The 18,251-nt window shown below is 45.3% G+C and overlaps 1 protein-coding gene across 6 annotated transcripts in view; it reads left to right on the top strand.

Annotated features, from left to right (window-relative positions):
• Positions 1-18,251, top strand: part of LOC106609112 (cadherin EGF LAG seven-pass G-type receptor 1) — a 133,064-nt gene that overhangs the window by 82,642 nt on the left and 32,171 nt on the right. For 5 of the 6 annotated variants that reach the window (XM_082977603.1, XM_082977606.1, XM_082977604.1 and 2 more), the window contains exons 8-10: positions 1,703-1,783; positions 16,349-16,506; positions 17,991-18,154. In XM_082977603.1, the coding sequence (XP_082833729.1) occupies positions 1,703-1,783; positions 16,349-16,506; positions 17,991-18,154 (403 nt within the window). The remainder of the gene's footprint in view (positions 1-1,702; positions 1,784-16,348; positions 16,507-17,990; positions 18,155-18,251) is intronic. The other variant, XM_082977605.1, reaches the window with a different exon arrangement.

Here is an 18,251-nt window from a genome sequence, read left to right as displayed (position 1 = left end):
GTTGGGCTTTGAAACAACAAACATGTTTTCCACTCAGTTTCAACCTGTTGTTGAACTTCATTGTTTAAATTATTCATTCACAGTGAGGTGAGTTTTAAAAGCATGACACTGTTTTGATGATAAGTGTTTGATGTGATGTCAGAGTGGGAGAGAGACGATAGAGCAGTGAGCACTCGACCATTAGAGACCTGATGGTTGTTAGTGAATTGGGTAGTACCAATGCAATATCCAGAGTGCACAAGAGGAGATTACCGTGACTCAACTGTCACATGGAATTCCTTTTTTCAAGAAAAAGGAGCACTCTGTTTCTGCATTGATCTGAGTATTTATTGGGGCATACAAACAGGCTTAAGTTTTGGCGTAAATCGCCTGAAGTACTCCCTCATGTGCATTTTACCAGTAGGTCTATGGTCTCATGAGTCTTCTCAAGTACCCCCTGTGGATAAGCCAAGTACCCTCAACGGTCCTAGTACCCCTGGTTGGGAACCACTGTCCTAGAACCACAAGTAGTAGCACAGCAGTGACCATGCGAGTTGGCTATACACAGTATTAGCAGATCTGGGACCAGGCTACCCAAACAGGTCTAGCCTCACTGGACCCCCTGCTGGGTCATTCTCACAGGACAACGCAGTGTTTGCCTGCTCTCTCTCTCCACTCTCACCCTCCACCAGTTTTCTCTTATTAATTCAGCCATGCTAGCTCCACCGAACAGAGCAGCTAGTGTTATGGCAGAGGGATTTGCTTGTGATTCAGGAAGCATTTTTATCCAGGACAGCCAGTGTGATACAGTGTCTCTGTTTCTCTGTGTGTCTCTGCTCTACGAAGGATAATTTCTATGCAAACAGTGCAGAGAGATGATGGGGGGGGTAGTGTGGTAGTGGGGATGATCTATCTACTCACAGTGAGATTTATCCCCCAACAGATAACTGGACTCTGGGGTGGGCGTTATGAGTTCCAACACCCAGGTGGAGACCCCTGTGTGTGGGGGGGGGGGGGCTCTGCTGCTCCCTAAATGTCTCAGGAGTTAAATTTATGTTTTCTAGGTTAAAGCCAGTCTCTATGTCTCTTAGGGGAGTGTTTTAAAGGAAGCTAGCTTGTTATTCTTTGGTATGTCTTGACGCTCATTACTCCAGAGCTCAAAGGCAGAATTTGTCATCAGTGCTAGCACCTCAGAACAGTTAAGAAGGCTCTGTTCACTGCTCACAGCTCGACTCATGATCATAAACTCTGAGTGAGTTAAAATGCGTATTTTAAAATGGGAGTCATATCTGCCATAGCCATTGGTTTTGTAGGGAGATAATATTTGTGGTTCAGTATATTAGCTGATATACCTGGAGTTATAACTGATATAATGTTTTTTATTCATCCGGCTCAGCATTTTAGTGCTGAACCGAGAACATACAGAATAATCCAGTCACTGAGATCTAAATGAGCAGAAACAATTTCTCTCTAACATGCATACACATGCATACTCCCTGTCATGCAGACACAGACAATCACACACACTTACACCTAGACTAGAGGATCCACTGTTGGTGCTGTAGTCCACACACACACACACACACACACACACACACACACACACACACACACACACACACACACACACACACACACACACACACACACACACACACACACCACACTAGTTGCAGATCTTAATGGATCTAACACACCCCTCTCTCTCCCATGGTCTACCCAGGACAGCCTGCACCTGCTGGGGTCCAGTGGGGTGCTGGGGGTCCCTCTTTATACTGCCTGGCTGGAGCTGACACACAAGGAGGTACAGTAGCATGGCCTCTAGTGTCTTAGCTCTAGTACTGGTGTTAGTTTTAGTACTGCAAGTACTGGTGGTAGTACTAGTCTTGGGGTTAGTCTGGCTCTAGTTTGGTCTCTGGTCTGGCTTTAGTTGTGGTCTAGTCTTGCGGTGGTTCTATGGTTAGTTTGGTTCTAGTCCATAGTGTGTTATCCAACATGTTGTTGAGTGTCTCACAGGTTTGCATGTCTTTACAGCAGGGTTCCCCAACTGGATTCGGCCCGCGGGTGGTTTTATTTGGCCCCCCAAAGTTTATTTTGGGGCAAAAAAATTACAAAAAAATTACAAAATTGATGGGGCGGGGCGGGACATAAAAGACTGGATAAACACCAGTCAGATGCAAGTGATTTTTATTTAAGATATTTGTTCCCAAGAATTCCCACACATAATAGAGAGACACGTGATTGTGTGCAAATGTAAGCAAGGTTTAAAATGATTATGTTTTAATCAAACATTATATCTGTTTGGGCTTCTTGCGGTCAATTTGCAGTCTACAAATTATTTGTAAATATGTTCCGGCCCCCCGACCGTCCCCTCAAAATCGTCCCGCGTCTGAACCTAGTTGATGATCCCTGCTTTACAGACTCCATTCTTTAACAGAGTTACTTCACTTCTTGTGGTGGATTTCCATTTGATTTCCATTCATTTCACTGTAACTACATTTTCCTTCACTGAAAACACAATGCTCACCCATTAAACCTGCGTGTTTGTGTTCGTCAACATCTCTCTATGCTGCAGCCTCGCAAACACCTACAGGGAATCTTGCAGGAGCGCTGAGCACCATGAGCTGCAAGCACCTGCTGTAGTGCTCAGCAGAGGACGGGTTCAAATGGAGGTGTTTATTGTGAAGTGAGGTGTCCGATTTCGGCCAATCACCAGTCAGAATGGGCCTGACACACAGAGAGGGATCTCTTTCCCCACTGACATATTTTCTCTTATAGGGCTGGTTGTGTGACAAGGGAGCAAATAGGAGCAGTAGGATTAAAGACATTATCTGGTGCTTTTGTATACTTTTTAGCCAGTAGCTCTCACAAGCCAAACGCGGTCCCGGAAAATTGCGTACTATGTCACATATGTGCAGATACTGTATGTACACCTCGTCATTGCTCTCTCGCTCTGCTATGTGTGCATCTTGATAGCTGTCACTCAAATGTCGAGGGACTGAAGCTTAATGGCTGGAACTCTAATTGATGTTGGCAAGATTAGGAGTTGGGTGCTTTCTGTCAGTGTGGATGGTACTCTCTCTTTAACAGCTAATCTCATCAATTTGATTTCCTCTGAGTGATAATAAGGATAGTTTGGGATAATTGACTTGCTAATAGGAGAGATTCATTGGGATTAATGTATTAAAGATGGCTACATTAAAGGGATTGTGTGAAGGATTAAAACGTGGACCTTCCAAACCTCTCCAGCTGTATTGGTTCCAGCACGGTGTATGCATAAAACCAGGACATGATGAGCTAAGCGTAGTGTGTGTGTGTCTACTTGTGAGTTACAGTAGTAGAAAACCCCAGATGTTTAGATAGTGAGTCATAAATCTGCCAGTCTCCACCTGCATTCATGACTGCCTCTTCCTCCCATCCCTCTCTCCCTCCCTCTGTCTCTCTTTTACTTTCCCTCTCTCCCAGTCTCTGTTTCTCAATCTCTCCCTCTGTCTGTCTCTTTATGTCTATCACACTCCCTTGTTCTCTCCATACCTCCCTCCCTCTGTGTTCTAATCCAGGGGTGTTCAACCGGGGGTCCACGGTACTGCAGGGGGGGCCGCAAAAATGATTTGTATATACAACAAAGTGGGACAGTTAAATGTTTTATGTTTTTATGAATATCGCAAGCAACAACAGAATACATTAATGTTGAATTTCATACCTACAGTGGTAACCGGCGTCGTCAGAATGAGACCAAGGTGCAGCGGAGGATGTGTTCATATTAAGGATTTTAATAAACAAATGAACACTATACAAAAAGAAAACACGACAAGGAATGACAGCCAAACAGTCCTGTCAGGATTAACAAACCTAGACAGAAAACATTCACCCACAAACCCCAAAGGAAAAACAGGCTGCCTATGTATGACTCTCAATCAGCAACAACGATCTACACCTGTTCCAGATCGAGAGCCATACACGGCCCGAAACAAAGAAAACCACCAACATAGAAAAAGAAACCTAGAACGCTCACCCATGTCACACCCTGGCCTAACCAAAAATAGAGAACAAAAAACCCTCTCTATGGCCAGGGCGTTACAACAGTAGAAAAGAGGATAGTACCTTTCCAACTTTATTTCTCAACTCCTAATATTGAGCAATTTACACTCATTGGAGCTAATTGCACTCTCTGGAGTATCTGACCTAGGCTTTGAGAAAGTGCAGCTGGCAAATCTATTCATTTTAAAATGTTGATTACTTCTCCTTACCATTCACTTGATGATAAGACAAGACGTGACATTTTTTTGTTTGCTAACATAAACTCAGCAAAAAATGAAACGTCCTCTCACTGTCAACGGCGTTTATTTTCAGCAAATTTAACATGTGTAAATATTTGCGTGAACATAACAAGATTCAACAACTGAGACATAAACTAAACAAGTTCCACAGACATGTGACTAACAGAAATGGAATAATGTGTCCCTGAACAAAGGGGGGGTCAAAATCAAAAGTAACAGTCAGTATCTGGTGTGGCCACCAGCTGCATTAAGTACTGCAGTGCATCTCCTCCTCATGGACTGCACCAGATTTGCAAGTTCTTGCTGAGAGATGTTACCCCACTCTTCCACCAAGGCACCTGCAAGTTCCCGGACATTTCTGGGGGAATGGCCCTATCCCTCACCCTCCGATCCAACAGGTCCCAGACATGCTCAATGGGATTGAGATCCGGGCTCTTCGCTGGCCATGGCAGAACACTGACATTCCTGTCTTGCAGGAAGTCACACACAGAACGAGCAGTATGGCTAGTGGCATTGTCATGCTGGAGTGTCATGTCAGGATGAGCCTGCAGGAAGGGTACCACATGAGGGAGGAGGATGTCTTCCCTGTAACGCACAGCATTGAGATTGCCTGCAATGACAACAAGCTCAGTCCGATGATGCTGTGACACACCGGCCCAGACCATGACGGACCCTCCACCTCCAAATCGATCCCACTCCAGAGTACAGGTCTTGGTGTATCTCTCATTCCTTTGACGATAAACGATTCGCGTTTATCGTCACCCCTGGTGAGACAAAACCGCGACTCACCGTTGAAGAACACTTTTTGCCAGTCCTGTCTGGTCCAGCGATGGTGGGTTTGTGCCCATAGGCGACGCTGTTGCCGGTGATGTCTGATGAGGACCTGCCTTACAAACCTACAAGCCCTGAGTCCAGCCTCTCTCAGCCTGTTGCGGACAGTCTGAGCACTGATGGAGGGATTGTGCGTTCCTGGTGTAACTCGGGCAGTTGTTGTTGCCATCCTGTACCTGTCCCGCAGGTACTGTATGATGTTCGGATGTACCGATCCTGTGCAGGTGTTGTTACACGTGATCTGCCACTGTGAGGACGATCAGCTGTCCGTCCTGTCTCCCTGTAGCTCTGTCTTAGGAGCCTCACAGTGCGGACATTGCAATTTATTGCCCTGGCCACATCTGCAGTCCTCATGCCTAAGGCACGTTCATGCAGATGGGCAGGGACCATGGGCATCTTTCTTTTGGTGTTTTTCAGAGTCAGTAGAAAGGCCTCTTTAGTGTCCTAAGTTTTCATAACTGTGACCTTGATTGCCTACCGTCTGTAAGCTGTTAGTGTCTTAACGACTGTTCCACAGGTGCATGTTCATTAATTGTTTATGATTCATTGAACAAGCATGGGAAACAATGTTTAAACCCTTTACAATGAAGATCTGGGAAGTTATTTGGATTTTACAAATTATCTTTGAAAGACAGGGTCCTGAGAAAGGGATGTTTATGTTGCCGGTTTGCCTGAGGGGGGTCCCTGTGCAAGAAATGGCTGAAGACTCCTGATGTAATACCTGTGTCCTATTCCAGACCAATTGCTGTTTGCCAATGAGGGAGCCAGAGATTCCACGCAGCTCATGTAGCATGACTCAATGATAGAGAGAGAGGGAGAACGTGGCCCGGAGATATAGAACTAGGGAGGGTGAGAGTGCTACGAAGGGATTTATTATTAGTGCTGTAAACACCTGGCTCCTGTCTCTGTCTTTTAACCTCCCACCCCCCCCCCCCTCTCTCTCTTTGTCCCTTTCCTCCCTTACTCACTCTGTCCATTTCTCTTACTCATAAGCTGTGTTAATGTGTAACAGCATTCACTGCCAGACATTCTTATAGGTGTTTGATGCTTTCAATACTCCTAGGCATGTATAAAACATGTATAACAGTAACCTTTCACACCTATAGTGGGGACTTTGTAGTAAGATAGTAATCTCACAGATATTCCAACTAGCTTTAGATTTCAATAACCGCTCACGGGATTCGTATGATAGAGACTCCATATTTGAAGGTTTCCTATTCCTCAGCATATCATTTGTCCGGCTCAAGATATTCAGAGGACAATGCTGCTGTCCATCTGGCATCGCCCAGAGAAAGAGCAGAACACTGATATATGTGTGTGTGTGTTATAGAGAAGGCATCAGGGTAACATATAGGGTTGAACGTCCGCCTCATGTCCTGTGGGAGAGAGAGCAACATTGTTACCCATTGTATATCCTCAGGGTGTGTGTATCTGTGTGTGTGTTAAAAATTTGCCTGAATTGATGTGATAACGATAAAAAGAAAGATACGTTTATAATGTCGTCCACAGTTTGATTTATTATCCTTTCACCCACGACGACTAGTTTTCCCATTAACAGTCACGCATATTGGCAAACTTATTTCATTTCAAACCTTTTCTAGTATAAGCTACAATATCAGCAAAATGCCTGCGATAAGTGATTTGTATGGTCATTGTCGATCATTTTAGATTTAGCTCTAGTGTGTGGTTGTGGGTGTGTGTGTGTGTGTGTGTGTGTGTGTGTGTGTGTGTGTGTGTGTGTGTGTGTGTGTGTGTGTGTGTGTGGTGTGTGTGTGTGTGTGTGTGTGTGTGTGTGTGTGTGTGTGTGTGTGTGTGTGTGTGTGTGTGTGTGTGTGTGTGTGTGTGCGCGCATGCATGCATGCATGCATGCGTGTCTGAATAATTGACAGCTCTAGGTTTACAGTGCCAGAGGGTAGGTGAGGTAATGGTCAAAGAACACATGGGGACGTACATGGACACCCAACCCAACACAAGACAGGCACACATACACACCAGACCAAACACACGCATACACACACCATGCATGCGCGCACACACACACACACATTGAACATTTGCCTTTCCCCCCCTTCGTAGGAGCACACAAAGAAAAGGATGGCAGGAGAGACAGCTTTTTAAAAAATTCTGGAAGTTGGAATGAGAGGGAGACAGAGAAAGAGAGGGCAAGAGATTGGCGATTGCATTTCCTCAGTGAAACCCAAGTCAAATCAGAGCCTTCGCTCCTGACTTCCTTCATTATGAAAATACCCCCGCTCACCCTTTCCTCTCCTCCGCTTGTAACTTCCTACAGCGTGGGCCTGACTCACACACTTACTTACTTGATGCGTATGCGATGATGACTTCCACTACTGCTTGTGGGTTTGCTGATGACTGTATAATCCGATGCGGGATGCACACGATCTGCCACAGACAGAGTTACACAAAGGCCTGTCCCGTTGATGCTGGTACAGGCATGGTCGTATGTCTTCACTGTCGATCCTCTGGCATCCGGACGGCATCGCCGAGCCATCTAAGCTGGTGGTGTGTGACGGATGCCTCAATGCTCCTGCAGTTGGTTCTCTGTAGGATCTCTGCGTGTGGAACACGGTCCTGCCAGGTCACTTTCAAAATGCATTGTAGGCATTTTATGTGAAAGTTTTTTTACGTGTCGGCTGTAGACTGTCAATGTTTCACATCCATAAAGGAGTGTAGATACACACTGCCACTTTGGTGTGTAGGTTTAGGTTGTTAAAAACCCTCTTCCTTAGCCGTCCAAAGGAGGGTGAGGCCTGTTTGACCCGATTCTGGATATCCTGGTCGATGTTGCGGTCTTCTGAGAGGATGCTTCCAGGATTTTTAAAGTGTGGTACAATGGCAAGTGAGGAATCGGAGATGGAGAACGCGGGTATTTCAGGCAGAGGATCAGATGACCACTGACATTGGACCTCTGTTTTTGAGATGTTAACAGACAGCCCGATTCTGCTGTATTCTCTCACAGCTGCTGTGAGGGTGGCTTGTAAAAGCTTCTGGGGCATGTGCCACAAGAACGCGATCATCGGCGTACGTGTTCAGATTTTGAGCTTTGTGGTAGCTTGGAGCTTCCTAATGTTGAAGAGGTTCCCGTCCAATATGAAGTCCAGGGTTTCCCCATTGTGACACAGCGGAGGAAGACTGATACACACACACACACTCTCGACATCACACACACCCTCCCACTCCACGGCCCTAACACTGCCTTGTGACTCAAAATGTACGCCTGGAAAGATTCCAGTTGTGACATTAGCACAGTTGTTTTTCCTCTTTTGTTTGTAATCTGATACATCCACCACTGACCTTAGCCTCCCTCCCGGGTAGTAAAGTTGTCATATGTGTGTCAGACATACATAGGTCTAAGGATGAAAATATAATGTTAGTTAGTCAGTGTTCAGTCCTAGGGCTGTTTTGGGGTAGTTACTGCAGTGTTTTCTGTGTTGTCAGCTCTGTCAGTAATCTTATACCCTACATACTGTGCTGCAGGGCACACTGAGTGGTAAAACATTTTTTGAAACTTTCGCAAACTAACACTCACACTTGACTTTTCCCCTCTAGTACCACTGACTTTGCTGAAAGCAACTTTGAGGGAAATGTACTTACTATGACTGACATATGTGGTTGTCCCACCTAGTTATCTTAAGATCAATGCACTAACTGTAAGTCGCAATGGATAAGATTGTCTGCTAAATGACTAAAGTGTAAAAAAAAACGTGAGGCCATAACATGTTTGCCTGTACTGACTTGTGTTAGAGCTGAAAACAAGTACACAGAGCGAGAGTTAGTTGGTTCACACACTCAAAGAGGCGGTGAGAAGAGAGAGTGAGTGTGTGTGTGCGTGCGTTTGTGCGTGCGTTTGTGTGTGCGTCTGTCTGTGTGTGTACTTGTTGCTTGTGTTCTCTGACCTTCTCCTCTTTGTCAGTCGCCGTATGGATCAAGTGTGTTGCTATGGCACCAGCTAGGCTATCGTCCCCAGAGACGAGCTAGGAGATGAACGGCAGAATTGTCAACACCCCAGAGAGCGAGAGAAAGAAAGAGGGGGAGAAAGAGAGAAGGAAAGGGGGTAAACTGGAGACTCCCAGGGGGCCCTGTCTGTGAGCCAAGTCCACTTTTAGTCGGGGGATCAGAAACTCTGTTGAAACTGAAACTGTATAGGGCCTAGGCCTTCATTTCTGCGTAAAACTCTGGTGCAACTTGATACATTTCTCCCATACATACAGATCTATCTGTCGGTATGCTGAATAACAGTCAGTGTCACTGAAAGCCCCATTCCATATAAAGGGCAACATTATTTCACACAGGACTTAGTCAAATGTCTACTGTATGTATGTCTTGGAGCTGTATTGGGGAAGTTTCCTCTGTGTGTGCGTGTGTGTGTGAGACACTTGTGACCAGCCGATAGCTGGGTAAATGGTAATGTTTCAAATCAAATTGTATTTGCGCCAAATACAACAGGTGTAGACAGTACAGTGAAATGCTTACTTACAATCCCTTAACCAACAATGCAGTTTTAATAAAAATATGTGTTAAGTAAAAAATAGATAAGTACAAAAATAAGAAATAAATTTAACAAATAGTTAAAGAGCAGCAGTAAAATAACAATAGCGAAGGCTACAGGGGGTACCGGTTCAGAGTCAATGTGCCGGTTAGTCCAGGTGATTGAGGTAATATGTACATGTAGGTAGAGTTAAAGTGACTATGCATAGATAATAAACAGAGATTAGCAGCAGCGTAAGGGGGGGGGGGGGGAATAGCCATTTGATTAGCTGTTCAGGAGTCTTATGGCATGGGGGTAAAAGCTGTTGAAAGGCCCTTTTGGACCTAGATTTGGCACTCCGGTACCGCTTGCCGTGCAGTAGCAGAGAGAACAGTCTAGAGTGGTTGGAGTCTTTGACAATTTTTATAGCCTTCCTCTGACACCGCCTGGTATAGAGGTCCTAGATGGCAGGAAGCTTGGCCCCAGTGATGTCCTGTGCCGTACGCACTACCCTCCGTAGTGCCTTGCGGTCGCAGGCCGAGCAGTTGCCCCTGCGCATGCGTCAATACGTCAGACACATATCGGACCCCTATCCTGGGATTTCAGTGTGTGTGAGTGTGAAGTGAGTTTCGAGCACATCTGCTGCAGACCCTTCACCGTTCGGTGTGGACCCCCATATACAACATCTGGACCTGCATCTGTTCCTCTCCATCTTTCTTTCTCTCCTCTCTCGGTCTATCTCTCTTTTTCTCTTTTTTCTCTAGATTAGAACATACCATGCAATTACACACTCTAGTGATAAAACACCTGCATTCCCGGCCCTGCATGGCTGAGGACATAGGGGAACACAAAGGTGAGACTGACTACATATCCTCCACTCTGTGTGGTTTTACTAACTACTAGCTTCTGTTGAAGAAAGTCTGGTGTGCTAATACAGTAGCCTGCTGCCACCACCACTCACATTGGCTAACTCAACAAAGTGGTTCAGAAGTGAAGAACCAGCACATGCATTTAAAGGGGCAATCTGCATTTGAGATTGGTTACATTTCTCCAGCCTCAACCCTCAGCTACTTACCAAATCAGTGACGGGGTGGCAGCTTTGTTATTGTTTCAACAGCTGATTGCCCCTTTAAGGGTACTAGACAGGAAAGAGGGATGTCTGTGGTTACCATGAGACCCCAGGGGGCACCCAGGTACAGGTAGACACCTGCCAGGTCCCGGGGGAGAATGGCACTGTGCCAGAGACGGAGGTGTGTTCTCATTATAAATTGCATACCTGCATAATGTATATCACCTGCTGCAATACATATATATCACCTCTGAATTTACCATACATGTACTGTATATTATAAACCGGGTAGTTTGGGTCCTGGATGCTGATTGGCTGAAAGCCGTGGTATAGTAGACATTATGAACTGGGTGGTTTGAGCCCTGAATACTGATTGGCTGAAAGCCGTGGTATATCACGGGTATGACAAAACAAAACTTTTTACTGTTCTAATTACATTGGTAACCAGTTTATAATAGCAATAAGGCACCTTGGGGGTTTGTAGTACAGTATATGACCAATTTACCACGGCTAATGGCTGTATCCGCGTTGCGTCGAGCAAAGAACAGCCCTTAGTTGTGGTATATTGGCCATATACCACACCTCCTCGGGCCTTATTGCTTAACTATAAACTGGGTGGTTCGAGTCCTGAATGCTGATTGGCTGACGGTCATGGAATATCAGACCATATACCACGGGTATGACAAAACATTTATTTTTACTGCTCTTAGTATAGCAATGAGGCCCCTCAGGGTCTGTGGTATATGGCCAATATACCTCACGCCCTCATGCCTTACTGCTTAAATATACCACGGAAAGCAGAGTTTGTTCTGGATTAAAAAGGGGCTTAGGTGGTGGGTGTAATAAGGGGGCGTGGCAATGGGCGTGGTCGGCCCGTCGCCGATGCTGAATTTTAGAAGTGCTTTTATTATAAAACATATTTTTTTATAAAAAACATTTTTACACTGTTTGGACTTAGTCGACCCACCGAAGAATTTCAATGCCAGAAAAATCCCTGGTATGATGCAAAATTACTTATTTACTGCTCTAATTATGTTGGTAACCAGTTTATAATAGCAACAAGGCACCTTTGGGGTTTGTGGTATATGGCCAATATACCATGGCTAAGGGCTGTATCCAGGCACTCCGCATTGCGTTGTGCATAAGAACAACCGTTTGCCGTGGTATATTGGCCATATACCACACCTCCTTGGGCCTTATTGCTTAATTATATAACGTCCTGAGTAGGGCTGTGCTGGTCATGAAATTTTAACACCCGGTGATTGTCAAGCAAATAACTGCTGGTTTCACAGTAAATTACACTTTAATTAACATAAACACATTTAGCATCTCCTGGCTTCCACGCATAGCCTACGACCTTTGCAACAACTACATTTTAAAAAGTCTAATAAATCCATTTAATATAGCCTACACCTTCACAATAAATCTATGATTTATTTTAGGCAGGTCTAAAGAAACATGATATAAGGAAAATGTAGTCTATTTCAGAAGAACAGAATAGCATACTCTGAGTTGTCCTTATGTTCGGTCCTGTTCTGGCTATGCCATATGGCTGTGGGCTACACTAATTCATTTAGCAGACAAGATTTGCTTAGAATTCTGTGGCATTGTTTTATAGTATGACGGTGCTATGTAACATAGCTAAATAAAATTGAAAGGACATTTTCTCCAAATGATTTCTGTGTGCGCATATGCGGCTATTCTGTGTTGAGCAGTTAACAAAGAAGCAGATCCTCCTATATGCTTAATTTAGAGTTATTTATTCAACTTTAGCTGTGATTAAAACGTTGAGCTGTTTGTTTTGATACGACTCTGATAATGATTTGAAAAAAGTCTCATGAAAGGCATGAGCTCTGCTTTGTTTCTTGTGCAGGCTGCACACACTTGATAATATTCTCACCGGGCCTCGAATTTCCTGTGGCATCCACCTTGTGTGGCCTAAATGCCCTCTACAGCAATTACAGACTCGAGTCTTCGGTATGACGCAACAAGCTTGGCACACCTGTATTTGGGGAGTTTCTCCCATTCTTCTCTGCAGATCCTCTCAAGCTTTGTCAGGTTGGATGGGGAGCGTCGCCACACAGGTATTTTCAGGTCTCTCAAGAGATGTTCGATCGGGTTCCGGGCTCTGGCTGGGTCAATCAAGGACATTCAGAGACTTGACCCAAATGATGCTGCCACCACCGTGCTTCACCGTAGGGATGGTATTGGCCAGGTGATGAGCGGTGCCTGGTTTTCCCCAGACGTGACGCTTTGCATTCAGGCCAAAGAGTTCAGTCTTGGTTTCATCAGACCAGATCATCTTGTTTCACATGGTCCAAGAGTCCTTTAGGCGCCATTTGGCAAACTCCAAGCGGGCTGTCATGTGCCTTTTACTGAGGAGAGGCTTCTGTCTGGCCACTCTACCATAAAGCCCTGATTGGTGGAGTGCTGCAGAGAGGGTTATCCTTCTGGAAGGTTCTCACATCTCCACATAGGAACTCTGGATTGCTCAGTTTGCCCCCGATTGCTCAGTTTGGCCGGGCGGCCAGGTCTAGGAAGAGTCTTGGTGGTTCCAAACTTCTTCCATTTAAGAATGATGGAGGCCGCTGTGTTCTTGGGGACCTTCAATGCGGCAGACATTTTTTGATACCCTTCTCCAGATCTGTACCTCGACACAAGCCGGTCTTGGCACTCTACGGACAATTCCTTCGACCTCATGGCTTGTTTTTTTTCTCTGACATGCACTGTCAACTGTGGGACCTTATATAGACAGGTGTGTGCCTTTCCAAATCATGTCCAATCAATTGAAATTACCACAGGTGGACTCCAGTGAAGTTGTAGAAACATCTCAAGGATGATCAATGGAAACCGGATGCACCTGAGCTCAGTTATGTATTTGTGTTTCTGTTCTAAAGGTAACTGTAAAGAGGATATTATATTGTACCTGCCCAAACACAGCCCTCCCGTTCCCCCTGGGCATAAACATACACATACACACACCCAACTCTTTTCCAGTCCACTGCTGCTGAGTGTGTGTTGCTGCCAATGCGTAAAGAGAGGCCTGGTGTGCCAAGCCAAGTATCGAGTGGGGTTTCATTGAGTGTGTGTGTGCATGTGTGTGTGTGCGCATGCATGCGTCACTGTTAATGTGCCGCTCTGCGTGCCAATGGAGTGGCTTCACCCCTCGTCTCATTAATCATACAGTGTCACTAGGCTGACACGGAGAGTGTCAGCCTATTCCCTATGTAGTGCACTGCACTACTTTTGACCAGAGCCCTACATTGGTCGAAAGTAGTGTGTTAAATAGGGTGCCATTTGGAACATAACCAGAGTGTCTGAGTGTCTACTTAGGAGGCCAGTACTGTATACCATTGACCCTTCACCCTGAGAGCCATTGATCTGCTGGCCTGGCCTGTCAATGGGGTGCTGGCTACAACATCTACTACAACATCCACTAGACTTCTATGGTCATTCAGCAGACACTTCACCTACACACAGCTATGAGGGTAATGTTCATTATCCACTCTGAGAACTGCTCGTCCTTTCTCTCGTTCACTTACACTCATTAATTTAGCGCAGATCTTCCTTGGTGTTGAAACATGGAGGAATGACAGGCGTGTAACTCGGCCTCGTGTTATTTTTCCAGGAAACTGTTTCTCATCGAATACCGATCTTTTCTCATGGTTATGTGGCAAGGCGAGGAAGCAATTATTTTCTTGTCTTTGGCAGTAAGTGTGTGTGTGCATGTGTGTGTGTGAGTGTGTGCTTGCTTGCATTCGTGTGTTCACGTGTATATGTGCACATTTGGCAGTAATGGTGCCACTACTTTCCCTCACTCTGCTCTCTGATAAAGAGATTAGACAGAGAGCCGTGATGCTTAGCTCTCTATTCAAGCTCTTATAGTAAATCAAACTATTATAGAGTACTAGTTGTGCCTTCAGAGCGTAGCCAGCCAGCTCCCAGTGCAGCTCTTAAATCAGGCCTGGCCAGCCAGAGTTATGACGCTCTACAGGTTGACCCAGTGTGAGTGCAGACCAGGGCATTGTGCGGTACTGAGCTGTACGTGGTACCAAGAGAAGTTGGCTCAACCTCAGGAAACGCCCGCCGCCCGCTCGGCTCGCTACCTCTACTTAAAAGTTCAAAGCTTTCGCGCTCTATACTTCCTACCTCTCTCTATCATTCTCTCTCTCATTTTCTATCTCTCTCTCTCTCTCTCTCTCTCTCTCCCTCTATGAGCCAGGGAATATCTTGGGGTTTCAATTGAGGTTACACTGCAAAGAACAGTAACCTAAAATGACTTACATCCTCAGACCAGGCCTGTCCGAATTACCTTTTATTAAGCTTTTGTACTTTGTAAACGGCCAGACACAGTTGGTGGTGTGTTGTCTGAGAGCTATCCCACAATGGTCTGCTCCTGCTGCTGCTGCTGCTGCTGGACCACGCCTGCCTGCCTTTCAACAGCCCATCCTCCCCATTGTCACACTTCCACAGGAAAGGGATCAAATACCCTCACTGCTAGACCCACACCGTCCCTGTTAAACCCTGTTTGTGTGCGTGTGTTTGTATGTGTGTGTGTGCGTGTGTGTGTGAGAGAGAGAGAAACGGGGACAGATAGAGTGTAACGTAGGGAGAGAGTGTAACGAGGTCAGAAGCGCACTGTTGTTTAGATAGGTCTTTATGTGGAAAATGTGAAAGTGTTTTGAAGGTGGAGAGGCGTGGAAAGGGGTGGGGCTAAAGGAGTGGTAGTGATAGTGCTGCTAAAGGATATTGTGTCCTGGCAACTGTGCCACCCTGGGACTGCTCTGACCCAAAACGGAGCTCGCTCTCTGTTTCTCTGTCTCGCTTACAACTTTCTCTTGTTTTTCTCTAATTTTTTTTCTCTTTCCACTTCTTTCTAACTATAGTCTCCCTCTCTATTTCTGTATTTCTTTCCTCCCACAGTCTGTCTGCCCTACCATACACTGTGCTATTACTTTAATGTTATTTGTCAGTGATAAACACTCTGCCGGCCCCTCTATCTCTTTTTCTTCCTCTCGCATTCTCCCCTTCTGATTCTCTTCCTCTCTTCTAGCCCAATCTTTAAGCACCCAGGATTAAAACCCTTCCTATCTTCTGTAAACTCTGTGGTCATCTGCATTGTGATCTCTAGTTAGTTATTGTAGGGGCAAGTTCTTTACTGTTCATCTGAGTTGGGATCTGTACGGGAGTTATTGTACGGGTAGACTATTTACCTCTTTACTGTTTTCCAGGGAGACAGAGAGACAGATAATCAACTAATCTGTGGTCTCAGGCCAGGCTGTGGAGTAAATACACTGTGAGACAATACTGGTCTTTCCACACAAGCCCACTGCTTGCCTATTGTTAGAGGAAATATATTGCTGCAAATGAATGTTCAGCCTGAGCTTTGACACTGCGATTAAAACCAATTTAATCAGATTTTCTAAACTGATCTTAATTTCTCTCAGATCAACATTCATAGGACAGAGCCCTTGAGCAGGATAATTGCTCTCATCAGTGTCCATTATGACCAAATTAACCTAATAGATTTTTAGTGTTTCTAAGTTTCATGCAATCTTTAGAATGCAAACTATTTTCAAACAGTAAAGAATGAGTAAAAAAATATTTTCAAAGGAGGGCAACTTCTTCATTCCTCCATTATTGATGGTAGTTGTTTTTACCATTCCTGTAATAATCATCAGACCTACGACCTCTGTGTTCCAGCCCAACATTGGTCGACTGGGGATCCCCCATGGACCCTCAGGTGAGAAGGTGGCTGTGGTTGCTGTGGACGACTGTGACATTGCCATGGCAGTTCGTTTTGGCAACCAGATCGGCAATTACTCCTGTGCTGCCCAGGGAACCCAAACAGGACAGAAAAAGTGAGTGTCTCTCTGTGTTTTTCATTCACTCGCTCGCTCACTCCTCTCTCTCTCTCTCTCTCTCTCTCTCTCTCTTTCTCTCTCTCTCTTTCTCTCTCTTTCTTCTCTCTCCCTCTCTTCTCTCTCTCTGTCTCCCTTTCTCCCTCCCCCTCTGTCTTCAGGTTCATTCCACTACCTTCATTGAGACTAATATGTGTTAGGCTAATAGGAGTCAGTGTTGTAAGTGCAAGACTGATGTTCAGTCACCTTCATTACACCACATTACCTTGCCTTTCTCTCTCTTAATCTCTCAGGATTGACATGCTCTCAATTGTCAGACGAATTATCTCAGACGTAGCCTCTTACACAGCCTAACATGGCTTAACCTTTACTTCATCTTTCAGACGTTTACTACTGCAACTAATTGTTTCTGTATCTGAACCCAAGATCCTTTTCAAATTAGGGACGTTAGGCAAGGCAGCGAGCTAGAACACATTCAGGAAAAGAAGAAAAACACATCAAAGGAACGGGGTAATGAGGCTGCATTCTTTTAGAACATGTCGCTCCACTATGATAGGCTCGGAGCTGTTCTACAGTAAATTACGTGGCTCCGTTTGACTCCGAGGCCGACACCCAGGCTTTTAGGTTACGTCTTTAACGGAGGAGTGAAAGTTACGACGCACGCACACACTATCTATCTGTTTACCTATTTATCGGTCAGACCTCACCCTAGCTGCTTCTCCTCAAGTGAGAGGCAACAATCGCTACAAAGGACCGGCCCAAAATAGCATACATTGTGTGACACTCGTTCAACACATACTTTGTGTGACACTCGTTCAACACATACCTTGTGGGACACCACACGAGTTAACATGGCATTTTTAGACCATATGACATTGGCCTTTTGCCGTATTCAAATTGATCATATGTTTTATGTTATGCATTGGTGTTGCGTCACAATAACTCACGTTAAACCCTGGGCGTTGGATGTTTTTTAAGTTTAGAGGCGTGTGTGTAAGCTAAGTGGCTTCTTTAGCCAGCGTCCTTGCTGCCTGCTAAGTCTTCTGGGCTGTTGGTGGTGTTACAGGATGAGGAATGAATCAAGCTAGCTAGCTGGGTTACAGTGGCTTTGTCCTTTCAGTCAACAAGGCCTGTGACAAATAACCTTTTGCAGGGTAACCATACTACTCACACCATCAGTACCCTGTAGTCCCCTTTAGAAAACTTAAGAACCTTTGAGGAACACTTTGGTGTCTGTCACAGGCACTCTGTTGTGGAACGTTGGTCCTGTCATTGCATTCATTTTAAAGAAAGGGTGTTCAATATAGTGTGTGACTTTCGTTTTCACCTAAGTCCATTACCCATCAGTTGGCACTTTGTTGGTCCATCTTTAGCTCCTAATCCATTGGGGGCTGGGGCGCCATTTTGGATCCAGAACCATTAGAGGAACTCTAAGTGCCATTTTGTCTCCATTCTGACCCAGTTTCCTGTACTCTCCCCTGCAGATCATTGGACCTGACAGGACCGCTGCTGCTGGGTGGTGTTCCCAACCTGCCCGAGGACTTCCCTGTGAGGAACAGAGACTTTGTGGGCTGCATGAGGAACCTGAGCATCGACAGCAAACCCACCGACATGGCCAGCTTCATCGCTAACAACGGAACCACTGCAGGTAACAACCTTTGTTGGTTCACTCGTTGTTCGTCGTTTGTTTGTCCGTCCGTCTGTCCATCCAACCATTCATTAATTGATTCATTCACCAGGCTATT

This window comes from Salmo salar, chromosome 07 (assembly GCF_965601325.2).
Source record: "Salmo salar chromosome 07, fSalSal1, whole genome shotgun sequence".
Classification (NCBI taxonomy): Eukaryota; Metazoa; Chordata; class Actinopteri; order Salmoniformes; family Salmonidae; genus Salmo; species Salmo salar.
This window is presented reverse-complemented; position numbering and strand designations above follow the sequence as displayed.